This window comes from Triturus cristatus, chromosome 4_1 (genome assembly GCF_964204655.1).
Source record: "Triturus cristatus chromosome 4_1, aTriCri1.1, whole genome shotgun sequence".
Taxonomy (NCBI): domain Eukaryota; kingdom Metazoa; phylum Chordata; class Amphibia; order Caudata; family Salamandridae; genus Triturus; species Triturus cristatus.
The window spans coordinates 404,943,605-404,969,851 of NC_140585.1; the positions used below are offsets into that span (position 1 = coordinate 404,943,605).

At 49.3% G+C, this 26,247-nt stretch overlaps 1 protein-coding gene across 1 annotated transcript in view; it reads left to right on the top strand.

Moving 5' to 3' along the window:
* Positions 1-26,247, top strand: part of LOC146855020 (cathepsin E-like) — a 251,150-nt gene that overhangs the window by 210,591 nt on the left and 14,312 nt on the right. The window contains exon 7 of the mRNA XM_085652500.1: positions 21,425-21,569. Coding sequence (XP_085508626.1) covers positions 21,425-21,569 — 145 coding nt within the window. The remainder of the gene's footprint in view (positions 1-21,424; positions 21,570-26,247) is intronic.

Consider the following 26,247-nt stretch of genomic DNA (forward strand, 5'->3'; position numbering starts at 1 on the left):
ATTTCCCGGACGCGCAGCGGACGAGCGCAGCGGGCGCGCCGTCTGCGCGCCGAAGGTGCGCCTAAGGTAAGCCCGTCTGCGCCCGTCCGCGCCAGGCCGGGCCCCAGGGCACACCACGCTAGTCATCTCATTATGTACTCGCCCGACGCGCTTAAAAAATTACAGCCTCTTGCCCCTCCACTGTCCCCTACCACCAGCCGTCGTGTACATACTGCCGGCCTTATGCGCCCTGGTCTACCTTCTCCATGTCGATACACAAACACAGCCAATCCGTCTAGAAATGTCACATCTATCAGTATGTCCTATTTGAACACTCGTTCCTTAGTGAAACATGCTGAAGATATTTTTATCTTGCTGACGGATAATAGACCCGATATACTCCTGCTCACGGAAACGTGGCTTACGTCTGAGTCTCTCCCTGATATCTTGGCCGCCCTCCCCCCTGATTACTATATCCATCATGCCGACCGCCCCGATGGCCGGCCCGGCGGCGGGGTGGCAGCCATTATATCTAAGCGTTTGAACTCCATCTCATCCCTTTCCCTCCCACTCCCAGAGGTAGATAATCTACTTATCAGTGTGGAAACCGGTACCGGTGCCTTCACTTTCCTCCTGTTATATCGGCCCCCACACCCTATGCCATCTTTCTCCACTATTTTGAGTGAACACCTCTCTAACCTCTTAACGGAGCATCCCAGTTTTGCCCTTCTAGGTGACCTAAATTATTGGTTCAATGACACCAGTGCCGGACCTCATGCTTTAGAGCTTTTTGAGACTCTTACTAGCCTGAACCTCACCCAACAGGTCACCCAATCCACCCACATTAAGGGCCATATTTTGGATCAGATCTGGACCTGTAACCTGGCCCTGTCCCAGCCAGTCATCTCTTCTTGTGTCTGGTCAGACCACCACTTAGTAAACACCATCATCACTATTGCTGGCCGGACTCTTGCTCCCCTGATGGCTGGCGGCTCCTCACGCAAATGGAGTACTTTCGACTCTCAGGGCTTTCTCACAACCCTGGCTGACACTCGGCCAGTTTTCAACTCCCCTGATAACATCGAAGGAATAGAACATGACATCGGTTCCTGGCTGAAGTCAGCCAGTGACCTCTATGCCCCCCTGACCAAATTCCCCCCCACTAGACATCACAATTCCCACAGGTGGTTCTCCGTTGACCTCAAGCAACAGAAAACAAAAACCCGCCAGCTGGAACGTATCTGGAGACGCGATTATTCCAACGTAGCCAGGCAGTCCTACATGACTGCACGCAGGGAATACAAATCGGCCATCATTGCAGCAAAAATAGAACACTTTTCTATCAGGATTTCGTCCGCAGCAAATAAATCAAAAGAGGTGTTCAAAGTAATGAACGAACTCACTACCGACGACAGAATTCTCCCAGCCCAAACCCCCACGCAAGAAGCCTGTGACACCCTTAATCTCTATTTTTTGGAAAAGATTGAAAAAATTAAAAACTCTATACCTCCCCTACCCCAGTCATTCACACCGAACTCTCCCTCTGACAATTCCCTCACGTTTTCTACCTTCCCCACCTTGGACGCACTTTCATTGGCGGAACTCGCCATCCGTGTGAAATCTGGCTCTCCTAACGACAGCTGTCCACCCTCTGTACTGCGGAGTATCTGCCTCAGCTTACCTGACTGTGTTTTACCCCTGCTAAATGGCTCGCTCAACAGAGGCATTGTCCCCAGCTCTTTTAAGGAGGCCACCCTTTTGCCCCTCCTTAAGAAACCCGGTGCTGATCCTGCACAACCGTCGAACTATCGTCCCATTTCCCTTCTCCCCTATTTCTCAAAACTTTTGGAGGCCCATGTTACTTGCTGCCTTTCCAACTTTATTGAATCTTCTGGTCATCTTGAGCCTAACCAAGCCAGCTTCAGGCCTGCCCACTCTACTGAGGCTGTCACCTTGGCAGTCTTGGAGACACTTAGGAGGAACGCAGACGCAGGAGTTTCTCAAGCCCTTGTACTTCTGGATTTGTCCGCCGCATTCGACACGGTGGACCATGACATCCTTCTCCACCGTGTCAGGCAAGCGGGCATCCAGGGCTCCGCACTTAAGTGGGTTGAGTCCTTTCTGACTGGCAGAACTCAGGCCGTCCGCTTAGGCCCTTACACTGCAACTAAAACGCCCGTGGTCTGCGGAGTCCCTCAGGGCTCCTCCCTCTCACCGCTCTTGTTTAATTTATACCTCAGGCCCCTGATTCAATCCCTCCAGAAATGGGACGCAGTTGTTTACAACTACGCCGATGATCTTCAGATCATCTTCTCCCTTAACTCCCCTCACGACATCAAAACATTTCATTCCGTGATGATTCATATCCAATCCTGGATGAACCAGAATCAATTGAAGCTAAATCCCGGAAAAACTGAGCTTCTCCTCCCTGGACTCAGTCACATCCACTGGGGCCCACAGTTCTGGCCCTCGGAGCTTGGTCTCCCTCCAACCCCGGTCAAATCAGTGAAGAGCCTGGAAGTGATTATTGACTCCGAATTATCCCTTAAAAATCAAGTGGGTGCGGTCACTTCATCATGCATGTATCAGCTTCGGAAGATTCGTAAAGTTCGTCATCTACTCCCACCTGCAGCGCTCACCCAAGTCGTCATTTCACTTGTGCTTTCCCGGTTGGACTTCTCGAACTCTCTCTACTATGGCCTCCCACAATCTCTGTTATATCGCCTTCAGATAGTTCAGAATCAAGCGGCCCGACTCATTCACAAAACCCCCAGATGGCAATCGGCCAAACCTTTACTTCATAAATTACACTGGCTACCAATAGGCCAAAGAGCAGCCTTTAAGGTGGCCTGCCTCACATTTAAAGCTCTCCATTGCCCCGGCCCCGCGTTCCTCAAATCCTTAATCATCCCTCATCACCCAATACGCAACCTTCGATCTGCCTATCGCCACCTACTTGTCACCCCCAAAACTAAAACAAAGAAATTCGGTGGTCGCCGCTTCTCTCACTTGGCCCCCAGTCTCTGGAACCCTCTTCCTCTCCTCATCAAATCCACTCCCTCTCTCTTGAACTTTAGGAAGTTATTAAAAACTCACCTCTTCCCTCTTTGCGGCTAACTTATGCGACTCTCGCCTTTTTCCTTCCTCACTCTCTCTGTCTTAATAGCGCCAGGAAGCCTTTGGTGTCAGCGCGCTTTACAAGTCACACTTAAGATAAGATAAGATAAAGGCCCAGTAGCACTAGGGCTGCACCATTTTGAATAACTTGCAGCTTCCAGATGACATAGGCAGGGCTGCCCAGGTAGAGAGAATTGCCGTAATCTAGGTGTGAAAGTACCAGGCCTTGTAACACTATTCTCTGCGTTTTCACAGGGAGCCATTTAAGTATCTTTCTATGAGCTCTCAGGAGACTGAAACATGTACCTGCCACTTTCTTTGCCTGGGATGCCATGGTCAGATCTTTATCTATTAGTACCCCTAGGCTCTTCACTTCCACTGTGGGGGAAGGGCAATCACCCCAGCACGAGGGTCAGAGTATATGGTCCCAGAGCAGTGGGTTGTATCCAGTTAACATGACCTCCGTTTTATTGCCGTTCGGTTTGAGACAGCTAGTTGCCATTCACTTTTTCACCTGCTCCAAACAGATTGACAGTTTCTCCAATGTTAAGCTAGTATTGGGTGACAAGGACACAGCGATCTGGGTGTTGTCTGCATATGAAACCATAGTAAGGCCGAATGAGCAGATGATGTCTGCTAAAGGGCAGACGTACATATTAAAGAGCATGGGGCTCAGATATGAGTCCTGTGAACCTCCGACAGACAAGGCCCTTCTCTGACCTGGAAACTTCTATTGTCAAGGAACAAGGTCAGTCATTTTAACGCCCTTCAAGTGACACTTGCCGCCTCTAGCCTATGTCGGATGATAGCGTGAAAGACAGTATCGAAGGCAGTGCTCATGTCGAGAAGAATGAGCGCAGCTGATGCTCCCTGATTTAGTGTCTTCTTGAGGTCCTCCGAGGACAGTAAGAGAGCCGTCTCTGTACTGTACCCAGGTCGAAAGCCCGGTTGTATCTGGTACAGGAGGTAATGAGTTTCCAAGAAGGTGGTCAAATAAAAGTCTGCTAGTAATGTTGATTACTTTGCTCAGTTGTATTTGTTTACTTATTGCAGCACAATTCCTTCAAAATAGACCGTGATAGTTTCAATAAATATATTCTAAGCTTCCTTCTTGTCTTTCTTTTGTTTACTTTGGACATGCATGAGTGAGAAACAAAAGGTTAATGATTTGTTTCCATGGTTCCCTTGGGGAATAGAGGTTCATGTTCTGGGTTTGCCGAAATCACCTGCTACTCTGGAAAGGTTAGGAGTTCAGGTGTGGCACTGTGAGCTTGTCGGATTTGGGCCTACATGTACTGATGTGGTAGAGAGACTCAGCCCTATATTCTGACGTCCTGCTCTCCCAAGGCGTAGTTCTGCTTCCAAGCAGAATCCCAGTAACAAAGGCCCCACCTTTCTGTTCAGGCCCTGTGTTCCTGGGCACAGGCCAATCAGATGGCTAGACCTGCAGAATATATCTTCATATAACTGCAGAATATCTCCCGGCCTAGTCCAACATGCCTGCAGCTCATCAGCGCTGGATATTCCTCTCCCCTGCCCATTTTGTTATTTATCCATAGCATACAGGTTTGACTGTCATAACTTGATTGTTTTTCTTTCAAGGAAGGATGTGCTGCTTCTTGCAATGGTGATGGAGTTTAAATGTCATATTATTCTAGTGGCCAGGGAAGGCTATTATTTAGTGATAGTGCTGAGGAATATTCTCTGGGAGATTGTCTCTTTAAACTGATGACCCTTTGGTGGTCCAGGGGCCTCCTCTAGCTGTAGGTGGCTTCACAATTCCATCTATCTCTGCCCCCTATGCTAATCATGATCATACAGCTATCATCCAGGGGCAATCTAGCAGCTACGAAATTTAAAGGCATGGTTCATAAATAAAAGATGCTAAAGGGAGGTACAGATATTCAGTACTTTTTCCAGCTATTAAATCCTTTCTAAAACTTTTAAGAGATGGGCTCCTGAAAGGGCTGGCCGTTACCTCCGTAGACAGGCAGCAAACTGCTCTCAAGGACTATTGTGACGCTTGTAGGTCTTTGTTAGAGCTATTGGCCTTGGTAGGTCACTTTGCTTTGCATTTTGGGAGCCACAAGTCAAACCAGGAAGGTATTATCTTGGGACACGCCGTTTGTGTTCATGCAAACCCTTTGGGTATCTTTGTAAGAGTCTTGCTCATTTTTATTTTGCTACTATGGTGGCAATGCACTTGGAAAAGCTAGACATCCGGCTGCTCTCTAAGCCATGCTTGAGTGTCTTATGGAAAAGAGATACTTTGTAAAGGTTGAGACTTCACTTCACTTGAAATTGACTCGAGATTTCATGTGGTTCAAAATATCTGGGATACACAATCCGCAGTCGTACATTATGTGGATATTGCAAATCACCACAGCCTTCTGACAATATAGAGGAACCAAGCCGAAACACTGAATTTCTAAAAAAGGTCAGGGAACCCTTAGTTGACTTGGAATATGCTTTTGATGTAGGTCAGAGTGTATTATATTTCTTATAATATATGGTCACCTCATCACCAATCCCATAAACCTCTTAAATCCTTGGGGCTTGGCTCTTTCAAGTTTATTGCAGGCAGGAAGCAGTGGCGGCTGGCAACTACTGAGATTGAAAGGCAGAGAAATTCCATTAAATAAATAAATAAAATAAAAAGTTCCTTTCCATGAAGCAGCCATTCTCCTCGCTCCGGTCCTCTTCCTCTCTATGACGTCAGGGCCCCAGCCAACTCCCTTAACCAATCCTGGCACTTCTCTGATACTAGCATGAGAGAAGCACCTGGATTGGAGCGAGCGGCCTCTGTCGGTGCTCCCGAGGGCACTGGAGGCCTGCACTTACTCCCAACCTAGCTGTCCTAAGAAAGTTGGGTTGACAGGTTTAAAGTGAGCATGTCTGGCTGGCCGTCACAAGACGGTCAGCCAAAGGGACATGCACACGGTAAAAGTGCACAGGCAGTCCTCTGCTCACCACTCATCCCTGCTGCCACTCAGCAGGGACGGGTGATGAAAAATAAAATGATAATGAATTAACATCATTAGCATTGTATTTTTCGTCTCTGGGGGCTTTTTAGTGGAGTCATGCTCCTTTGTCCCTGGCTAGGAGAAGAAAAGCAGAATCTGTACAGAAATATTAAACACACCGAAAAGAAGTTAGTATTTTCTGCAAAACAATATTAGAATCAATGTAATGTAAGTCAGGATAAACAAATTTGTGACTCAGATTTTAGAGAAACATGAAAATATTCTATCTTCTCTGTAATTACATAAAGAATGGAAAAAAATAAACAAGTTGCCAGAATTATCTTATTTTCACTATTCATGTTTTATTGTTAGATAAATATATCAGAAGAAGGAAAAGCCAGTTCCTGTTTTCCTTCTCAGGTCAAGCCTACCAGACAGTCCAGCTGTCTGGTTCCAAAAGACCTTCAGTGAGCTTACTTTGGCTTTTAGCCCACTTACTACTTACCATTGGTTGGCTTTAGTGTCACTCTCATTTACACCACCCTCCTGGAGCAGAGCATCTTTACTATTACTCTGACTGGCCTGCTTTAATATCCTCCACTGTTGACTTTTAGCAAATTATGTTTTCGTTTAACTTAAGCACTCCATGAGAGTGCATGTGTTTTCCAGTAATCTCCATTAAGTTCTTTAGTTCCACTCCACCCCAGTATACCTTATTGCTCTCGCTTGCCTCTGTGCTTTTCTGCCCCCGCTCGTATTTCTCTCTTGCCCATGTGATTCTCTGCCCCATTCTCCTATTTGCTCGCTTGACCCTGTGCTTGTGTTCCCCCACCCATGCTTCACGCTGCTCTTTGTTGGTCTCTTGTTACATCTTTCTATTTTCTTCTCTCCCTTTTTCTCCCTCCTTTCCCCTTGTGCTGTGTCTCTCCTTGGAACATGGAACCGTGTACCGGCGTTTTACGATTTTGATTCCATGTTCCAGAGCCCTTATTCTACAGTTACTGCCTTTGCTTTGCATTGTCCTGTTGTACTGTGCCACGCTCTTAATAAACTTTACATTTACTTACTACACCGGAGCCTCTTGTCTTTACATCTCTATTGTTTGCTTCCCATGACCTCTTACTTGCTTCCCTCTGCTCTCTGCCGTGCTTCCACCGCGCAGTCTGCCATGTTGCTTCGATCCATGTTCTATGCCCTCCCTCTGCTTTGTTTAAAGATGAAAAATACTTTTATGCTGTTTTTATTTTATTTACCAATCCATCTCAGGTTTGATAAATAGAAAGGAAAAAAAGACCCTCACTGTCAGGAGTAGCACACGAGTGAATGTCTTAAAGTGTTAGTGAAAGAATCTTCTTTCACATCGACTGCGGTTCTTAACAAACCCTCTCAGCTCACCCCGGAAATATAAGAGTAAGCCGTGGCTCCTGTGCATGGGGTTTACGCAATACCGGAAATACCACATGATAATGCCATTGGGAGGGAGGGGTGGAGGGGGGGAAGCAGGCCACTGACAAGATCGTTGTGTGTAAAAGGCCGCTTTATTGGAAACAGGTGCACATTACAAATTAAAATCCTTGGCCGAAACGCCTTCCAAAACTAGGCCTCACTAAATATAACATGCCTAGCCCCGCCCCCCGCCCCCTCCCCTAAATACCTTCGAGCCCGCCCCCGCCCGTACATTACAACATTACAACAATATAAAAGCATTATAAAACATTATAAAACATTACACTCCTGTATAACCCCCCAACAATCTCTAAATCCAAACCTTCTGTTAACCAAAACTCCCCTGCCTGCCCCTTTTCAGCTATCGGCCCCCAAACTGTGTAACCGAACTAAATTTACCAAACTAACCTTTTCCTGTCGATAACCCCAACTCAACCCCAATCACTCCACCAACTTCCGGTAAAACTGACCAGAAATCACCATAACCCCCGCACAGCACCTGCTCCAAGCGACAAAGTACAAACATAGCAGAACCCCTTGCACATCTGTTCCCACAAAACGCCTGAAAAATTTCGCAAAAAAGGGGAAAAAACTGGAAAACGTATACTGAAAACCCAAAACCCTAAACGAAAAAAGGGGGGAAAAACACCCAAAAACGTGTTTTTTGAGGGAGGGAGGGAGGGGACAAAAAACACGACACTATCCTCGCTCCCGGCCACCAGGTCACCAAACCTAAAATGGTGGCCGGGGGCGGGCTCCCAAGGTATTTATACCTGGGCAACATTTCGATACATTTGGGCTCTAATTGGGCTGGCTTTGGGCTATCTTTTCCCTACTAGCCAGCCCAAGTTCAAAAACCGCGCGGGGCCCGCAAACCCCTCCCTCCACACGCCCCCTCCCAAACTGCCCGGGGGTGGGGACTCCCTGCGGTCGCCTTCCCCCCCCAAGCCCCCCTTGGGAGGGAGGGGTGGAGGGGGGGAAGCAGGCCACTGACAAGATCGTTGTGTGTAAAAGGCCGCTTTATTGGAAACAGGTGCACATTACAAATTAAAATCCTTGGCCGAAACGCCTTCCAAAACTAGGCCTCACTAAATATAACATGCCTAGCCCCGCCCCCCGCCCCCTCCCCTAAATACCTTCGAGCCCGCCCCCGCCCGTACATTACAACATTACAACAATATAAAAGCATTATAAAACATTATAAAACATTACACTCCTGTATAACCCCCCAACAATCTCTAAATCCAAACCTTCTGTTAACCAAAACTCCCCTGCCTGCCCCTTTTCAGCTATCGGCCCCCAAACTGTGTAACCGAACTAAATTTACCAAACTAACCTTTTCCTGTCGATAACCCCAACTCAACCCCAATCACTCCACCAACTTCCGGTAAAACTGACCAGAAATCACCATAACCCCCGCCACCCAGAAAGAGGGGGGCGGTGCAACTACCCTCCCCTCTTTCTGCCCCCCAACAAAAAAGGCTTTAAACACAACGAGCCTGATTCTGCCCCCTCAAGCACCGAGACAAGACCTCCCTGAGCTCCAACAAATAAAGATCCATGCCCAACCTCGACAAATGGACCCCATCTCCCCGAAAAAACTCTACCGCCTCAAAGCGGATATCTTTATGAGTGACTCTCCCAAAGCCCAAATCTCGGCAAAACCGGGAGATCTCCAAATTCACTTTCCTCCGAGACCTATCAACCGCCCTGGGCTTCAACGCCCCTCTCCACACCCTCCGCGGGACCAATTCTGTCCAGAGAACATGACAACCCGACCACTGCTCTTTCACCAACGCCAAGTCTCTTTTCATGGCTCGCAACAATACCACCCCTTTGACACTACAAAGATCATTCTCCCCCAAGTGAATTAAGAGAATATCCGGGCATTGACCCCTCACCATGGCCTTATTCAGACAGGGGATCAGCTCCCTCCAAAGCATCCCCCCCTTACCCTTCCATACCAATCGAAAAAGGCTGCCGTTGAAACCCAAACTTTCCCCAAAATAACTTTTGCACGCCTGCACGTGCGCCCACTTGACGAAGGAATGCCCCACAATCCACACCGTCAATTCCCTCGTGTGTGGCCCGGCCACCGAACCTGAAATGAAAAACAAATATGAGACTCACACCAAAGCAGTAGACGCAGGCGCCGAAAGAGGATCCTCCCGTACATATTTGTGAAAGCAGGAAGATGACCAACGCCCCAAGCGCATTATATCGCCCTGCGACCAACCCCGGTTATGCGCCTCGGTCGCTGCCCCAATCCTGAAAGAATGTGTCCCAAACTGCGCGCCATCCAACCCCAACTGCTGCAACCCCTTACGCAGGACCATGCGCAGCTGATAGTCAGAGACGCGCGCCCCGTCTACGTGTTGAAAAACTAGCTGGCCCCCCTCCCCCCCCGAGAGCGACCTCCACTGCCTGGCCCAGCGCAGCGGACATGTGCAACTAGGGGATCCTGCCTCCAACCAAACCCCTTTCCCAACCCCCTTCTGATCTGTTTTGGAGCTGGCCAACCAAACATGTACGCCAGTGTCCGACATGAAAACATCCTGCCAACAAATACCCCGCTTCAACTTGGTCCCCAGGAGCTCCGAAACCCTGAAAGCCCCGAAAAACATGAAAACCATAAGGGTAGAAAACAATGCAACTTCAAAACCGTCAGTGCAAACTGCAGGCAACACAGCCAGCAAACGAGCCAGCGTCTGCCAGGAAATCGGCAAACGGGACACCCCAGTACCGCCCCGTTCTCTCGCCCACCCTTCAAGCATCCTGCGACCTATTTCCCCAGCAGACGGGGCATAACCCCAAAAAAGCTTCCCCATGAAAGCAACCCCAGCCAACTTCCCTGCTATAGTGACCCGTGACAGACCCTTCTCAATGAGGTCAAGGATAAAATGAACCACATCCTCCGAACTGCGCCCCGGCTCTACCCTCCTACTAGCACCTGACGCCAAAAATTCCTTCCATGCCAAGGTGTACGCCGTACGCGTGGAAACCGACAAGGAACCTACCACCAGTTGAAACACCCTGCGTTGCCGACCGACCAAAGGTGCTCCGGCATCGGGGTCGGTGTCCTGTCCGCCTCTTTGGCCAGCCCATGGAATCTCTCCCACTGTGAACGAGACAAAGCATCCGCAATGTCATTGTCCACGCCCGGTACGTGCAAAGCCCTGAATGAAATGTCATAGCGCAAACAGCCCAGCACAAACACCCTCAGTAATTTCAGAATCTGCTCATCCCTTGCCGATTGTCTATTGACTATTTGCACCACCGCCATGTTGTCCACACGGAAAAGCACCCTCTTGTGTTCCAGCTCTTTGCCCCAAATGGTCAATGCCACCAAAAGTGGGAAGAGTTCCAAAAAGGCAATGCTCCGCCCACCATTCTTCCACTCCTGAGGCCACTGCTCTGCACACCAATGCCCCTGCCAGTAGATGCCAAAACCTTCGCTGCCCGCCGCATCTGAAAACAGCTGCACATCCCACTGTACATCCTCGTCCCTGGCCAAAGGCACCCCGTTAAATGAGTGCAGGAAAAAGGACCACATCCGCAAATCCTCCTTCACCCCAGCCGACAGACGCACATGATGATGAGGCAAGTGCCGGCCTGCTAAGGCCCGGCCCAGGCGCCGACAGAAAGTCCGCCCCGCCCGAACCACCCTACAAGCAAAGTTCAGATGGCCTAGCAACACCTGTATTTCCTTCACCGTCACCTTCGGTCGAGCCAACATCTCTTCCAGCAAAACCAACATTTTAGATTTCTTATCCGCGGGCAGCCGAGCCTGCATGGCAACTGAGTCAAGTTCAATGCCCAGGAATGAAATGACAGTATCCGGCCCCATTGTTTTCTCCGGAGCTAAAGGCACCCCCAACTCCTCCATAAGCTCCTGAAACGACTCCAGTGCACGCCGGCACTCCGAAGAACCCGGAGAGCCCACAAAAAAGAAATCATCCAGATAATGTGTGACCCAGCTGTGACCAGTGCGGTGCGTGAAAAACCACTGCAAAAAAGTGCTGAAGAGCTCGAAAAGAGCACATGACACCGAGCAACCCATGGGTAGCGCCTTATCCACATACCATTCACCCTCAAATTGTATGCCCAACAAAGGCCAGTCATCCGGATGAACCGGGAGCAGCCGGAAAGCCGACTTAATATCGCATTTTGCCATCCCTGCAGCCGCGCCCGCGGCCACAACCAGTGACATAGCTACGTCAACTGAGGAGTATGACACCGAAGCAGCGTCTTCATCGATAAAATCATTGACTGACGACCCTTCAGGCCATGACAAATGCTGAATCAGCCGAAACTGCCCCTCCTCCTTCTTGGGCACCACACCAATAGGGGAAATGATCAAATTAGGAACTGGCCATTCACCAAACGGGCCTGCCATCCTCCCCTCATGCACTTCCTTACGCAATTTTTCTCTCACCACCAGCTTGTGCTCTGCTGCGGATTTCAAATTATCCGCCCACCTTCTCTGCCGGGGCCCGTGGTACCCCAAATGAAAACCCCACCTGAAACCATCCAAAAGAGTTCGCTTTGCCACCAAGTCCCCGTAGCCATCCAAGGCAGCCTGAAGCCGAGCCAATTTAATTGGTGTAGGAGCCCTTCGGCCCAGGACCTTGTGCGCCCCTACCCCCTCGCCCACCCTGTGACTGCTGCGCGCTGCCAGACAACCCTGCACCTGCTTGCTGCCCTCCTGACGGCCTAACTCCCCAGCAGTTGACAAGGGAATGCCGCTTGCCGCACTTAGAACACTCATGTTTGTATTTACAATACTCTCGCGTGCACAGGCCCTTGTTGAAGTCCCAACAGGCCCCGACCCCAGATTGTGATGTTGCTGAGCCTCCCACCCCACCCCGGGTGGGCTTCCCCTGAAAGGGCCGGTAAACTAACGGCAGACCACTAGCCGTAAAAATCGTCTTACCCCCTGGCGCGGCCCCCATGGTATGTTGCCACAGGTCATTATCCAACTCACCCCATTTAGCTTCAGCATCCCAAGCCATACGGGCTCGAAATTCCTCGTCATACTGAGCCCAAGCATAACCCGTACCAGTGATTTGAGCCTTCCTAATAACGTCCATATACTTAAATATGGCTACGCAGCGCTCGGGAAACTTTTCGCAGTAAACGCTAGCATAAATTAAGAACGCCGCCGTCCAATTCTCGATTGTCAGCGGCACTTTAGGGCGCTTGGCCAACTCGTACTCCTCTTCCTTAGAACCCTCCTTAGACCTCACCTCCCTGTGTAACAGTTTCAGAATTTCAACATATTCCCCCTTCCAAATACGCTCTTTCGTCGCCAGCATTAAATGCGCACCCAGGGGCTTAGTCACCCCCATATAAGGGAGCTTCTTGATCTTTAGTTCCTTGCTCTGCGGCTTTTCCTTACCATCGCCTGCCTCCGCTAGAGACCCACTCTCCACCTTGGCCCCCGACAAAGCTCCCTCCGTCCCCGTGCCAACTCCCGTGTCCTTCACATACTTGCCTCTATATAATCTCCCCTCCGACAGACCCCCACCCCCATCCTCCCCAGACCCCACAGACACCATAATAGGTTTGGCCCGTGTTTTTGCGCTCTCACCTGGCTCTAAAGAGGGTGTGCGGACCGACTCCGACCGCCTCATACCCCTCGCCGAAGAATCCCTTGGAGGATGCGCCCTCGCTGACGGGCCGTGCTCTCCTGTAGGTTTCACCACCAAAGATTGTATGATGGGTGCCTCACCCGGAACCTGCAACAGACTATGAGAAACATGAGAAATTCCCCCCCCCTCGGAGCCCCGAATCTCCCCTTCCTCGGGGCTGTCCTCATCATAATCCAGGAGTATGGGCTCATCCCCCAACAACTCCTCAGGAGCAAAATCCACTACTCGGGCCTTACCAGACCCTGAATGAGCACTGCCGGCCTCCGCGGCCTTAAAACCATCCTGCGGGGGAGCCGACTGTACACGCCGGTCCTCCCCTCTACTCCGCCCAACACAACTGTCCATCCTTTCCGAAAATTCCGTCCACCTTGACCGGCGTGACGTTGGGGCCAGCGAGGCCGCGCCGGACCTTCGTGAGCTGGCCGCGACGGGATCCCCCGCCGGTACGGAATGTGCCGCGCAAGGCCTCATCCTCCCTTCTCCTCGGCGATATTGGGCCGTACCTCGCCCTACCGAGTCTGCTGCTCTGCTACCTGACCTAACCTGAAAAGAAAAAGTTTGGACTGATGTGCCGGGAGCCACGAAACTAACCACCTCCCGCGACCCGATACCGCTCGACAAACCCGCGCCTAATATAGCCCCTCCATACACACCCGCTCGCCCTACCCCCCCGCGCTGCGACGGCACCATCTCCTCCTCGTCCCCGCTCCACTCCAACCTAGCCTGCCCCAAAACAGACGCCGAGACCTCGCCATACTCCTCCCCCAAAGATAGCGACCTACCCGACCTCCTCCTGGCACGACCGCTCGCCCCGTAAACCCACCTCTCCTTGGCACCCCCCACCCCGCCCTGCCCCCGCACGCCCGACCCACCCACCGCACCTTCCGCACTACAACCCCGGACACCTTCGGCCCAGGAGGGAAAAATGTCCAAGCCTTCGCCCTCAAACCCTCTCCCAGACGCTTCACTATCCCCCCCAAACCACCCATCCCCTTCCACTCCCCCTTTGCCCGCCCCCCCACCAACTCTGCGCCCGCTGAACGCCAAACCTCCCCTCCCTGGTCACTCATCCGAGCAGAACTCCCCCACTCTGACACCTCCTGCATCCTCACATCCTGCGCCGGACACCACCCCTCCACCTGCGCCCATTCCCCTTCACCCAAGGAGCTCCCCCCCACACCTGCCAACGAAGACCCCGGCGAAAACAACAACGGGCTGTTAGGCGCTGCCTCACCACACCCCTTGGGTCTCTCCGCGGCGAATCCCGCCTCCGCATACTTCACACCACCCCTCCTGTCCGCCCCCTGCATCCCGGACCGCACCAAACCCGCCTCCAACCCTCCCGCACTCCCCGCAACAAGAGAAGAATCCCCACCATCAAAACCCGCTGGCCCGCCCCACAACTCAGGCCCCTGCTCGCGCCCCGCCGCCTGCGCCACCACCGCCGACCCGCCCACGCTCGCCACGGCGCTCCCCGCCCTCACGCTACTTAATTCCACTTCAGGCACCGACGCCGAGCGCCTCTTATTGCCGCGCCCGCCTCCGCGCTGAACACTCCCCACTGGGGGAGACAAGGAACGCTCTGCCGCACCACCGACAACGACCCCGATCCCCGCCGCATCACCCACGCCCGCCGCCCCCAAAACATTTACCCGACCGGCCTGGCCATACCGAGCGGGGGCCGCTCTCCGCACGCGCGGGCGTCCCCGCTCACTCACCGCCAATCGCGACCGCTTCGGAGACGTACACGCTGCCACCGCAGCCGCCACTCCAGCCGAGGCCTGCCGCGGGGGCCGCGACGGCCCCGCCCCCTCTCCGATGACCAAATCCATTCGACCGGCCTCTGACAGAAGCCGAAGAGCCTCTAACACTCTATAATCCTGGGACGCCATCGCAAACCAGACACCACTAGGCTTCACACTGTTGACAGGGGACAAAAAACACGACACTATCCTCGCTCCCGGCCACCAGGTCACCAAACCTAAAATGGTGGCCGGGGGCGGGCTCCCAAGGTATTTATACCTGGGCAACATTTCGATACATTTGGGCTCTAATTGGGCTGGCTTTGGGCTATCTTTTCCCTACTAGCCAGCCCAAGTTCAAAAACCGCGCGGGGCCCGCAAACCCCTCCCTCCACACGCCCCCTCCCAAACTGCCCGGGGGTGGGGACTCCCTGCGGTCGCCTTCCCCCCCCAAGCCCCCCTTCACATGGTGTAAGTGCATTACTGAAACAGACAGAAAGTGTACTTCTTACAGTAGATTGTATTTGTAATTGTACATTGCATTTCTATAGAACTTACTGTGCTATACTGTGTGTTTATAGTGGCGTTAGAGTATGAATAGAATGAAAGGGAGGAGTTTGAAATGGGAAATTGCAAGTTTTTGTAAGTAATGGTCTCGTCTACCGGTTAGTTGGATGACATGGCTAAACAAGCATTTGCAATGCAATCGGTCTCGCCTTTGGGACCTTATAAGCATTTAGCCATGCACCACATTATCCCTCCTACTTCTGCGTGCTTTGGATCGTTTAAGCAACAGAAAAGCAGTAAAAGTGTTGCACAAGCTCCAGCACGATGCACACAAAGGAGGACCAAGTAAGCATAGAAGCAGGTAACCACAATGCTTGGTAATGAAAAAATCGACAGTCGTGCGCTTGCTTGCAAGCGGTTATTTTCTTCACCAGAACATTTCAACACTTTTAGAAATGAGCTGAGAGATGTTAATGGCGGGCTTGCCAATGTTCATCACATTTTAAGGAAGGTTCATGTCGGGGCTCTGCCTTTTAATCAAGGCACACATTTCACTCGACTGGCAGCAGTAAGTGTTAATGAGCGGAGCGGGGAGATTAAGTGAACTGGATAGGTGGTAGGTGGCGATAGGGCAACGGCTGTAAGCCGAAGCTGAACAACACCGAAATGCGTGCAGAAAATAAATCATAAACAAGCAAGAGGCTAAAACAGTCTTAAAATGCACGTCTACCCCAAAGGGGCAAAAGGACACACTGCGTGCACCTTTTGATTAAATGTGTGCATAGACTTATTTAAGAACTTGCCATTATTCTAAAGAGTGTGTAAATTGTGGCTTAAATTCACACAGCAGACACACTTCATATTCGGTCTGCAGTCTGTCCCTATCTTGACCTGGTGGTATCCCACCTTTCCACCAGACCAACGGGCATATTATCAAGCACTGAGTTAAAATTATCGCCGCTTTAGCAGCAGTTTTCTGCCGCTAAAGCGGCGGTAATTTTGACGCCATTTCTTGAAAATATGCCCCTCAGAGAGGTGCAGTAGACTTGTGCATGGACGAAGTGCGGAACATCTATTGAAGTAAATAATAATTAAAATAAAAAGACAACTTATGAGGACGTAACTGCGATCTTATGCATCTTTTTTCCTGCAGTTTTATAAAGCACAAACTAAACCCTAAGATATTGGAGCGCTGTGCATGAGCACCAGTTCCATAAATCCCGGAACTGTGCTACTCACGTTTGAAGTAGGGGTGGGCGGAATTTGCGAAATCCACTTTCGCAAATTATCGCGAAAATGTTAAAAATTATCGCAATCACGCGGAAATATCGCGAAGATGCGGAAGTTTTTTTCCCGCATGTTAGCGAGATTTTCTGCATGGTTGCGGCTCGCCAACTTACCCATGTGGTTGCTCGTGGGCACGGCCATCTTGTTTTCAGTTGTCTCGCGGTGCATCATCGCGAGAAGAAAGACGTGATCGCGCGACGCATGACGTCACTGCGGGCGCGAACTGTCGCGAGACAGCGCAAATGGCTAAAAACAATACAACATCTCATGGAGAACGCGACCGGATCAAGAAAACTTGTCGGCGAACGCAGGGATTCAGGTAAGGCGATCGCGCGCGCGCGAGAATGTATTATTTTACAGCGCGAGCAAGAAACAAATTATCGCCAAGCTGCGGAATGCGGAAATTTTGACATTTTCACGCTCTCCGCGGAACGCAAAAATGTCAAATTATCGCAATTTCCACGAACGGAACAAAATTTTCACCCAGGCAACACAATCTGTGACTGGCAGCGTGTGTTGTTGAACACTGTTATGAAGCTTTAATAAACTGCGGTGTCAACGGTCAGCCACGTGACTAGAATGTCCTTAAATATTTCCCATCCACCCTCAGATGGCCCACAAAGGTGACTTTCCCCAACACGATGTAAATGTAAAAAAAAACACCTGGCTACGTACAGAGGAACTGATAGTGAGAGAGAGTACCACAAGCTGAGGGTTCATCAGTTATCCATGCTGCACTATCCTTATGGGATGTGCCCCCCTTCTTGCATCCCCGAACACACCCATTCCTTTTTAGTGACATAACAGGTCCCAACGGAGTCAGACAGACAGGTCGGCCCTGTTATGGTGCATAAGCAACGAACATCTTTAACTCCTGTCCGAAGAAATAAAAAACGCTCTGTCTGAGGCATGTGTAAATGGTGTATTTGTGTCAGGTACGGAAGTCGTTTTCATTTCATAATGAAAGTATTCCTTAAATGCCACTTATGTGCATTTTCCCCCTGAATGCCCGCTCATAAGGAGATATCGGTGGTCCGCGAACCCATCCGCGGACATCCAATCGCCTCAGTTGTGCGTCCTAGCACCGTGCACTGCGGCTCCAGGTCTGGGGGCTCCTCGGTGATCCTCGGCCCTTGCTCCAGCGCTGAGGGCTCCTCAGGGTCTCCTCTGTGATCCTCGGACCCGGCTCTAGTGCAGGGGGCTCCACAGTGATCCGTGGCCTCTGCTCCAGGGCTCGAGAGCCCCTTCTGTGTGTCTGGGAGTGGAGGGTGGCAGAGCCCTCGGATTGGTTTGTATTTCATGCAAGGACTCCTGGAGGGCTCATGCCATGGCAGCTGCAGGAAGAGAAATTGGTGTCTCTCCATCTATTCCCTCCCCAAAGGGAGCCAGCGGCTAAGGTGCTGCGGATGCCTCTGGATAAACCGGTTTGTTTCGTGCACGGAGCCCAGAGAGCTCATGCCAGGGCAGCTACAGGAAGAGAATTTGGCTCTTTGTCTGGAGGACAGGAGCTGCGGCTCATGTTATGAACAAAGGGACATATTAGCAAGGACTTGCAATAATTATCGCAAAGCGCGCTTAGCGCTGTTTTTTTCATCGCTGGCTATCGCTAGATTTTATCATAGAGATAACGCGTTATCATCAACGTTTATCTCAAAGGCGATATTAAATCCAGCGATAGCGGCGAATCCCAACAATAACGTGAGATATCCAGCGATAAAAATCCCATCGCTAATGGAAATCTTGCTAATAGGCAGGTGAGGATTTAACCGTAGAATCCACCTCCCATTGATTATAATGGGTAAGTCAGGTTTCTACCAGGTGTAAAATCTAAGTGATAAACACGGTCAGCGTGTGTTTTTTTATCTCTTCGCAGGCCTTGGTAATAGGCGGAAGGTGTGTTTGCTACTGCTTTCAGTCGCTTTCAAGCTGGGAACGCCTCCTTTGCATGTCATTAGCGATAAATATCGCTGACATGCAAAGCGGCACCCAAAACGGTCGCTTTTGCCATAAAGCTGTCGCTAACAGCTGTTAGCAACAGCTTGCTGATAGGGCGATAAAAATATCGCCGCTTTAGCAGCAAAAAGTGCAGCTAAAGCAGCGATACTGCCCTTGCTAATATGCCCTAAAGTCCCCTCTGGCACCGAATCCCTCTCGGAACAGGCATGCAAGCTATGGGGCCGGGAGCTTAAATAAACAAGCGTTTGCAGTACAATAGGACTCGCATTTACGCTAGACCTATTGCATTGGAAACGGGAGTGCGGAGGGCGAGGTGGGACGAACGTGAGTAGAGGGGTGGGGGGTGAGGAGTCAAGGACTGAGTGAGGGGGCGGGGATTGGAGACAGGGAAGAAAATAGTGTTAGGAGTCGGCTGCCGCCTCTGGTGTAGGAAACCAGGGTTCGAGCTTCGAGGACGCGTCCACATCCTGTGATTCTGGGCAAATCACTTAATCTCCCCGTGCCTGAATGTGTAATGTAAATACGGTGCTATGTAAAGCGCTCCAATACCTTCGGGTCGAGTTCGCGCTATATAAATATGCCCCCCCAAAAAAAGGGGACAGTAGCCATGGAAGGATACTAATAATGACATGGCCATCATGAGGAGGGACTAACAAGCCTAAAACAAATCGGAAGGCAGCATTTAGGACCTAAGCCAATGAAAACGAGGGGCGGAGAGTGGGTGGAGCTTCCACGAAGCTTCCACGCTATACTGTATACTGCATGCCTCACAAAGCGAGCAGCGCATGCGCTACAACGCTAGGCTCAACCTAAAATGGAAGGGAGTGTTTCAGAAGGATGTTTGAGAATACATAGTAGTCAGAAAGGATAACAGAAAGTCCATTACGCACATCACAGCACTACAGCCATTTAGCAAGCTTTAGGATCCTTCCCAACAGCATGTTGAATAGCTCCCTGCAGCTACACAACAAAGCAACAGACCTAGGTAGTTTAGCCACATAAACACAACCCCCCTGGGCTACATACAACGATTCACCACTAGTAAATGATAGGATTAGCTATTCCATATGACTCACAAAGGATAACCGAAAAAGGAGTGCATTCATATTAATGGACCTCCCTTAAGCATTAATCAGAGAACTCAAACCAGACATTAACATACCCGATTACCCCGACTCCGGTCAACGGGGTGCTACAGAACTGTGTGGAAAAGTCACGTTTCAGATTTCCAAAACCACTAATGGGAGATATACACACAACACATATACATAACACGCTATGCTACCACTGGCGTAACGAAAATTGAGGGGGCCTCCCTGCACAGTACGAAGAGGGGGCCCCTCCAGGCTCAATCAGGAGCTCTCTGGCCAGAGTGCAGTGCCAAGAGGGCCCCGTGGAGCTTGGGGCCCACCCGCACCACGGGGGCTGCGGGTGCCTGTGTTATGCGCCTGTACGCTACACAGCCAAAATACCCACACACACTTCTGCACAGCAAGCAAACAATTCCTCGGTTCAGGTTAATCAACACTCCAAGGCTTCTTCCAGAGTAATGGTGAAATAAACCATCAACTACACATGTATGCTAATACAGGGCTAGGTCTATGTCTGCACCAACCTGCTTTCAGGCAGCCTTGACATTTGGGATATGGAGCAAGTCTTGGTGTGTACTTTGCTTTCGGGCAGTTGTCAGAAGTATGAAAACAAGACACTAAATAAAGAGATACCTTTGACTGTGTATTCTAACTGATCTTCAACAACCAGAAGACCTTGGGGTTATTGCATGTCCAGAAGTCTCAGTACCGATTATACGATACAACACAAATGTTCCTAGCACCCTACAATAAACTTCATCCACTAATGATGACAAGTTTGGTCCATTGATGATACAAAACCCACTATTAGCAAAACTTTGAATCAACCAGTACAAATCTTTGTTTGGAAATGTACTACTATTTGTCTGTACTTTTGTAGTATTGTAGCATTGCTTTTGAGGAAAACTCTCTTCACGCGCACAGTTGTTAGACAGTGAGTACACATAAAAAAACAATCCTGTGTGTAATAGCTCCCATTAAGAATGATTGTCCTGAGATTTGGGTATTCATAGTATGTAAGTCTGCAGCTTTGCAGACCGTTGTGGGTGTGCATAAATGTTCATGTGAGATGTTCGTACTAAAATTAAGAAGCTTGTGTATAGATTGTTTTCCATTGTAACCTCTGAATGTCCAGTTTGGGCTTATTTTCAGTTTATTTGATGTTTTTCACCAGTATAGATGGTTTGTAAATGACTAAGACCCTGATTACGAGTTGGCTGAATTGTGTTGCAGGGACAGGGGGACTGTAATCTAGGATTCTAGCATGTAACCATGCACCAAATGAGGGTTTTCGTCGCTGGGATGGGGAACAACTGTAGGAATAACTGATGCCAGTTGCTTTACCAGGCAGTTTTTCCTATTTCCGGCCAAAAATTGCAGATATTTTCCATCTGTTCTGAATAGGTGAAAAGTGTCAGTGGAGGGCGGCAGGTGGGCTGGTGGGTGGAGGTCCGGGGATTGTGGGTAAGCATTGGCTGCTCCCTCTCAGGTAGGACCATGCCTCATGCTCCTGACAGCCCCTGCAGAACCAGAGAGACTTGTAACTCTGAATTGAAGAATTTCACCCGCAATAATTATTGCTGCAGTTTAATCCCTCAACCGGTGATAAAAACTCAGATATACAAACACAGATGCGTCGACATAAACATATACCTACAAGAGGTTAAATGTTTGTATCCCTGCAGTGTGAAGATCCAAGGACGTACTGTATTTTGCCCAGATGGCTGCCAAGCTATTGTTGATTCGGGAACGTCCCTCATCACTGGTCCCTCTGCTCAAATTAAAAAGCTACAAGAGTATATCGGTGCCACGCCATCATCATATGGGGAAGTAAGTATGACAATTCCTGAAACTGAAGGTAAAAGGACATTTGTGAAATCACTGCGTTTTTTTTATAGGTGTATTGTAAACATGATTGACTTCACCTAATGAAACCATACCTAAGCCACATACCCCACCATGCTTCAATGAAAATATGTTTATTTCTTAGGGTGTGCAAAATTGTTTTTGTCTACGCTTTAAGGAGTGTTTTTTTAAAAACGTCTGCAATTTCACAAAGTTTGCAAAGCCTAAAGAAACAGCGGGTGAAAAATCCCACGAAAGGTAAGTTTTGATGGAAACAAAACTGGCAAAATCTACTTTTTGTGCAGGGGAAAAACTAATGAAAAACCTTGTGTTGTGGAAAATTCTGCTTCTCACCTTAGTAAACGTTTGCCAGGAGAATTATAATGTCATAAACACTAGGGGCAGATTTATGTTAACTGGCGCATCCCTGCATATCAGCAGGGATGCGCCAATTATTATGCGCCACAGCTGCGCCACCATGGATGCGCCGCATTTATAATGCGGCGCACCATGGGGCAAAAACAGCACAGATGCGTGACGCATCTGTGCCGTAAAAGTGGCGCATTGCTGGAGTTGCGCCGCAAGCGCGACGCAGCTCCAGCAATGTTCTGGGGGGCCCTATCTGTACAATGCTGAGTCAATCCTTACGCCTGCTTCAAGCAGGCGCAGGGTTTTGACGCAGCATGGGCCTAAAAGTGACTGAGTGAAATCTTGTAGATTTCACTCAGCCACTTTTAGGAGGCGTTCCTGCGCCGGAACACCCCCACCTGCCCTGGAACGCCTACATGTGGCGCAGGGCTTTACAACGTGACGCATCTCCCAGATGCGTCACGTTGTAAATACCCCGCACCATGGCGCAGGATTTGCGCCGCTGCTGCGTCACAAAAGTGACGCAACGGCGGCGCAAAAGTGGCGCAAGTGCAACATAAATCTGCCCCTAACTACTTATGTAGAAATGTGTTAATGCATACTTATCATGAAAATAATTATTGGTACTTCCAGTTAAGTACTTAATTGAACTTCAACCTTTAAGGCCTATTTTCAATTGGTAATGGCTGATCAAAAGTCTGGCCATCCCACCTAAAATTACACCACCACATTTCCACTACTCTGGTAAAATAAAAAGAGTTATGTTTACTTGTATGTTTAAATAAATGACAATCATTCAGAGTTTTATTATTTTATTGACTAAGACAGAAGCTTTTTGGCACATTCCAGTGTGATAAAATTAATGTACATTCCATTGAGGACAAGCATAATTAATACAAAAGTTGTACCAACGAGGGAATGCCATCCGTTTTGTGAGTCATCAATATGGCAAAGTGCCTTTGTGTGGTTATAGGACGGATATTGAGGTAAACATTAAAGTTGTCATTATAAAAATGGTGGTGTGTATGAGGCGAACAAATGATGATAGCTCTAAGGCTCATCTAAGCTCCTTTTTTGGGAATATTCCAAGCACATACGTTGCTAATATACCTTGATGTCTCTAATGAATGCAATGTGTTCTATGAGTTGATACCTTGACCCTACGTCTAGTATGACTTCTTTGTTTCTAATTAAGTTTGCATGGAGAATAATAGTAATGCGATAGTACAAAATATTGATGCTATTTTAAGATCAAACAGAGAAACCACGATTGTCCATTTCGGATCTATAGCGTTTCTGTGCTGATGACATGTACTTGTTTTGCTTCAGTATGGACAGCGAAGATCTCTCATATCATAAGGGGTTTTCGTGCTGAGGTTTGAGGAAAATACATATCTTCATCCAAAATCTAAATTTCTTCAGAATCCAAGACATTTCTTGTTGGTTATGCAGCAAAAATGATGTAATGTGTGGTGCCTGCCACATTGTACATCCAAATGCAGGGATGTACCCTAGGTACCCCCCATGTGCCCTCCCCACCTCCCTACACCCTGGGGGCCCACAACAAGCCCCCAACAGCAGGAACCGCCAGCCTTTCCATGGCGGCAATGCAGCCATGGAAAGGCTGATCTCAGCCTGCATCGTAATATGGATGGCGGTGTTTTCCCGACACCGGCACCATATTAAACACGGAAAGGCGGCGGACGGTCTTTCCGTCCGCCGCGGACGCCCCAGCCATCATAATATGGCGGGGGGTCTTTGCTATCAGGATTGTGGGCGGATCGCCCCCGCCGGGCTCGCAGTGAGCACCGCCGGCCCGGCGGGGACTATCCGCCCGCCATCGTAATCGGCTCCATAGTCCTTCATCCACTTAGTCTTGCCACTCACTCGAGTACTCAGTTCCCTAGAGCCCTGAGCTCATTCATTTGTAACGCCTCAATCAACATTCACAATGGTTCTTGACCCCAACCATTTGTGTAACTCAGCTGTACCACATTCAGACACTCTTCTGATATTACACCGTTTTCCATCTGACCATCTCACTGTGGTTTGCCTTCACTTCCATCACTTCATGGATCTCAGAGAATTTGGAACCACCTTTCCTCACAATGGCACCTGAACCCACTCTGACCCGCATGTCCTTCTCAAATCTTCTGCTACTTTTCTTCACTTTGTCATTGAATCTTCCACAATAACTGGCCTGATACTGGCCTGATACTTATCCACTCTCTTTCTCATCTTAGCATAATCCAATTTGGATTTCCAAGAACTTGACATCCAGGCAGGTGTAATCACTATACAAGCTACTCTTCCTCTCATTAGACTAAACGGTGATGCTGCTGTGGAGTGGCTCTATAGCTCCATAACATGTTCTTAACCTGTGTTCTTCAACACAAATTACTGGACTAAGCCAACTGGGTAGTCACCCAACACCTGGGTGATGCATTCTACTAAACTATTACCCCTTGGATAATAAAGTGGAGTCCTACAGTTTTTTTTATTCCCAACCTTTCCAGAAAGCCACCAAATGCCATAGTCTCGGCCGGACACAGTTCTCTCCAAAATACATCCTCACAAAAAGCAATTAAACTATTGGTCTTCTGCTCCATCATGAATGCCACTTCCGGCCAATTTGAAAAATAGTCCACCATCACAACATCGAACCTTTCACTTGGTCCCAAACACTCAAATGGACCACAGATACCAATGGTCACTTTGTCCCACGCCCGATTGGGCAATGGCACTGGACTAATAGGTGATTCCTGCACATGATGGGATTTGTCACTACGTGTGCAAGGAACTCACTCTCTCACACATCCTTTAATTTGCCTATCCATGACAGGCCACCAGAAATCTGCACCTGCCCTTCTCTTCAAGGCGGACATGCCGCCATGTCCTCTGTGCAGTATCTCCAACAACCTCTTTTTCAAACTCTCAGTCACCACCAATCTATCTGCCCTCCTCACAACTCCATTAACCACCGACATCTCACTCCATATATTCTTGAACACCTCCAGATCATCCACCATTTTCCTCCGCTGTGCATGGGGCAACATATTCACTAATTTAACCAACAAGGAATCTTGCAATACTACATCCTTCCATTCGGTCTTCCCAATAGCCTTGCACACGTCCGAGACCTCCGCCGCAACCCAATAATCTTCCACTTCAATCTCCACATCTTGCAGCAGTAACTGGGGCATGCAGTCTGCATTGACATTTTTCACCCCTGGAACATATTCCAAAGTGAATTGAAACTCCTAAAGGCGACAAAGCCATGTGTGGTGTGGCCCTGCTAGCACCGGCTGTGGAGAACAACTCTATCACAGGTCTATGAACTGTGTGGATTTTGAAGTTTCTTCCCTACACAAATATCCTGAAATGCTTCACTCCCCACCAACACGCCAGTGCCTCTTTTTCTACAGTAAAGTAAGTGCTCCCAAGTCCTTTGAAATGGTTACCGATCTCTGTGATGATGGTGTCATTCTCCTTCCGTGTTAATGCAGTATGCAAAAGAAATGAAGCCCAACGTTTTAGCCGTGGAGTAGCTCATGAACGAGCCTGTGCCCTTGTTGATGACAAAGAATTTTGTCTTCAGGTTATTGGTCTCGTAATACTTTGTCTTGGTAGAAACACCAGCCACCAGAAGGGGTTCACAACTGCTGCATGCAGAAATGCAGGTGGTTGTTGGCTGGAAGACTGATCTGTTGTACTGAGTTCCTTCCATGATATTGACAGACAGTCCTGTATCTATAAGAGTGACAATGTGAAATCCAAGGATGGTGATGTTGCACTTGATCGAGGGTCCCCTCCCCTTGGATTGTTAGACTAGAGCCGATATGAGGAAGATGGTCTCATGGTGCTCCTCTCCTTGGCTGGGCCCAAAAGGGATCATATTGACTTCCATGGATTAAGTTAGCCTTGGCAAGGGGTCAAGGCTTGAGTGTGTAGCTCTTGCAACTATAGGAACAGCACCTCTTTTTCCAAATCAACTTTTTTGACCTCCTCTGCATTATTTTGCGGAGTGTTTCTGGCTGTCGCACGTCAAACATATTCTGCCTTGAGCTGGGTATCAAATAATTGGCTGATAGTGGTCCTCCTCTGCAATATCTGCATTCACGTGGCGTGCTTTCTGTGCTCCTGGTTCCCTCTCCCTGTTGATGCAGCATAGACAGCTGGATTTCCTCATCGCCATGGTGTAGTCCCAGGTAATCAGGGCAAAAGGAAAGGCACGACCCAGGCAGGTTACTGTTTGGGACTGATGCCTGAGTGTGCTCAGCGTCCTTTCATTATT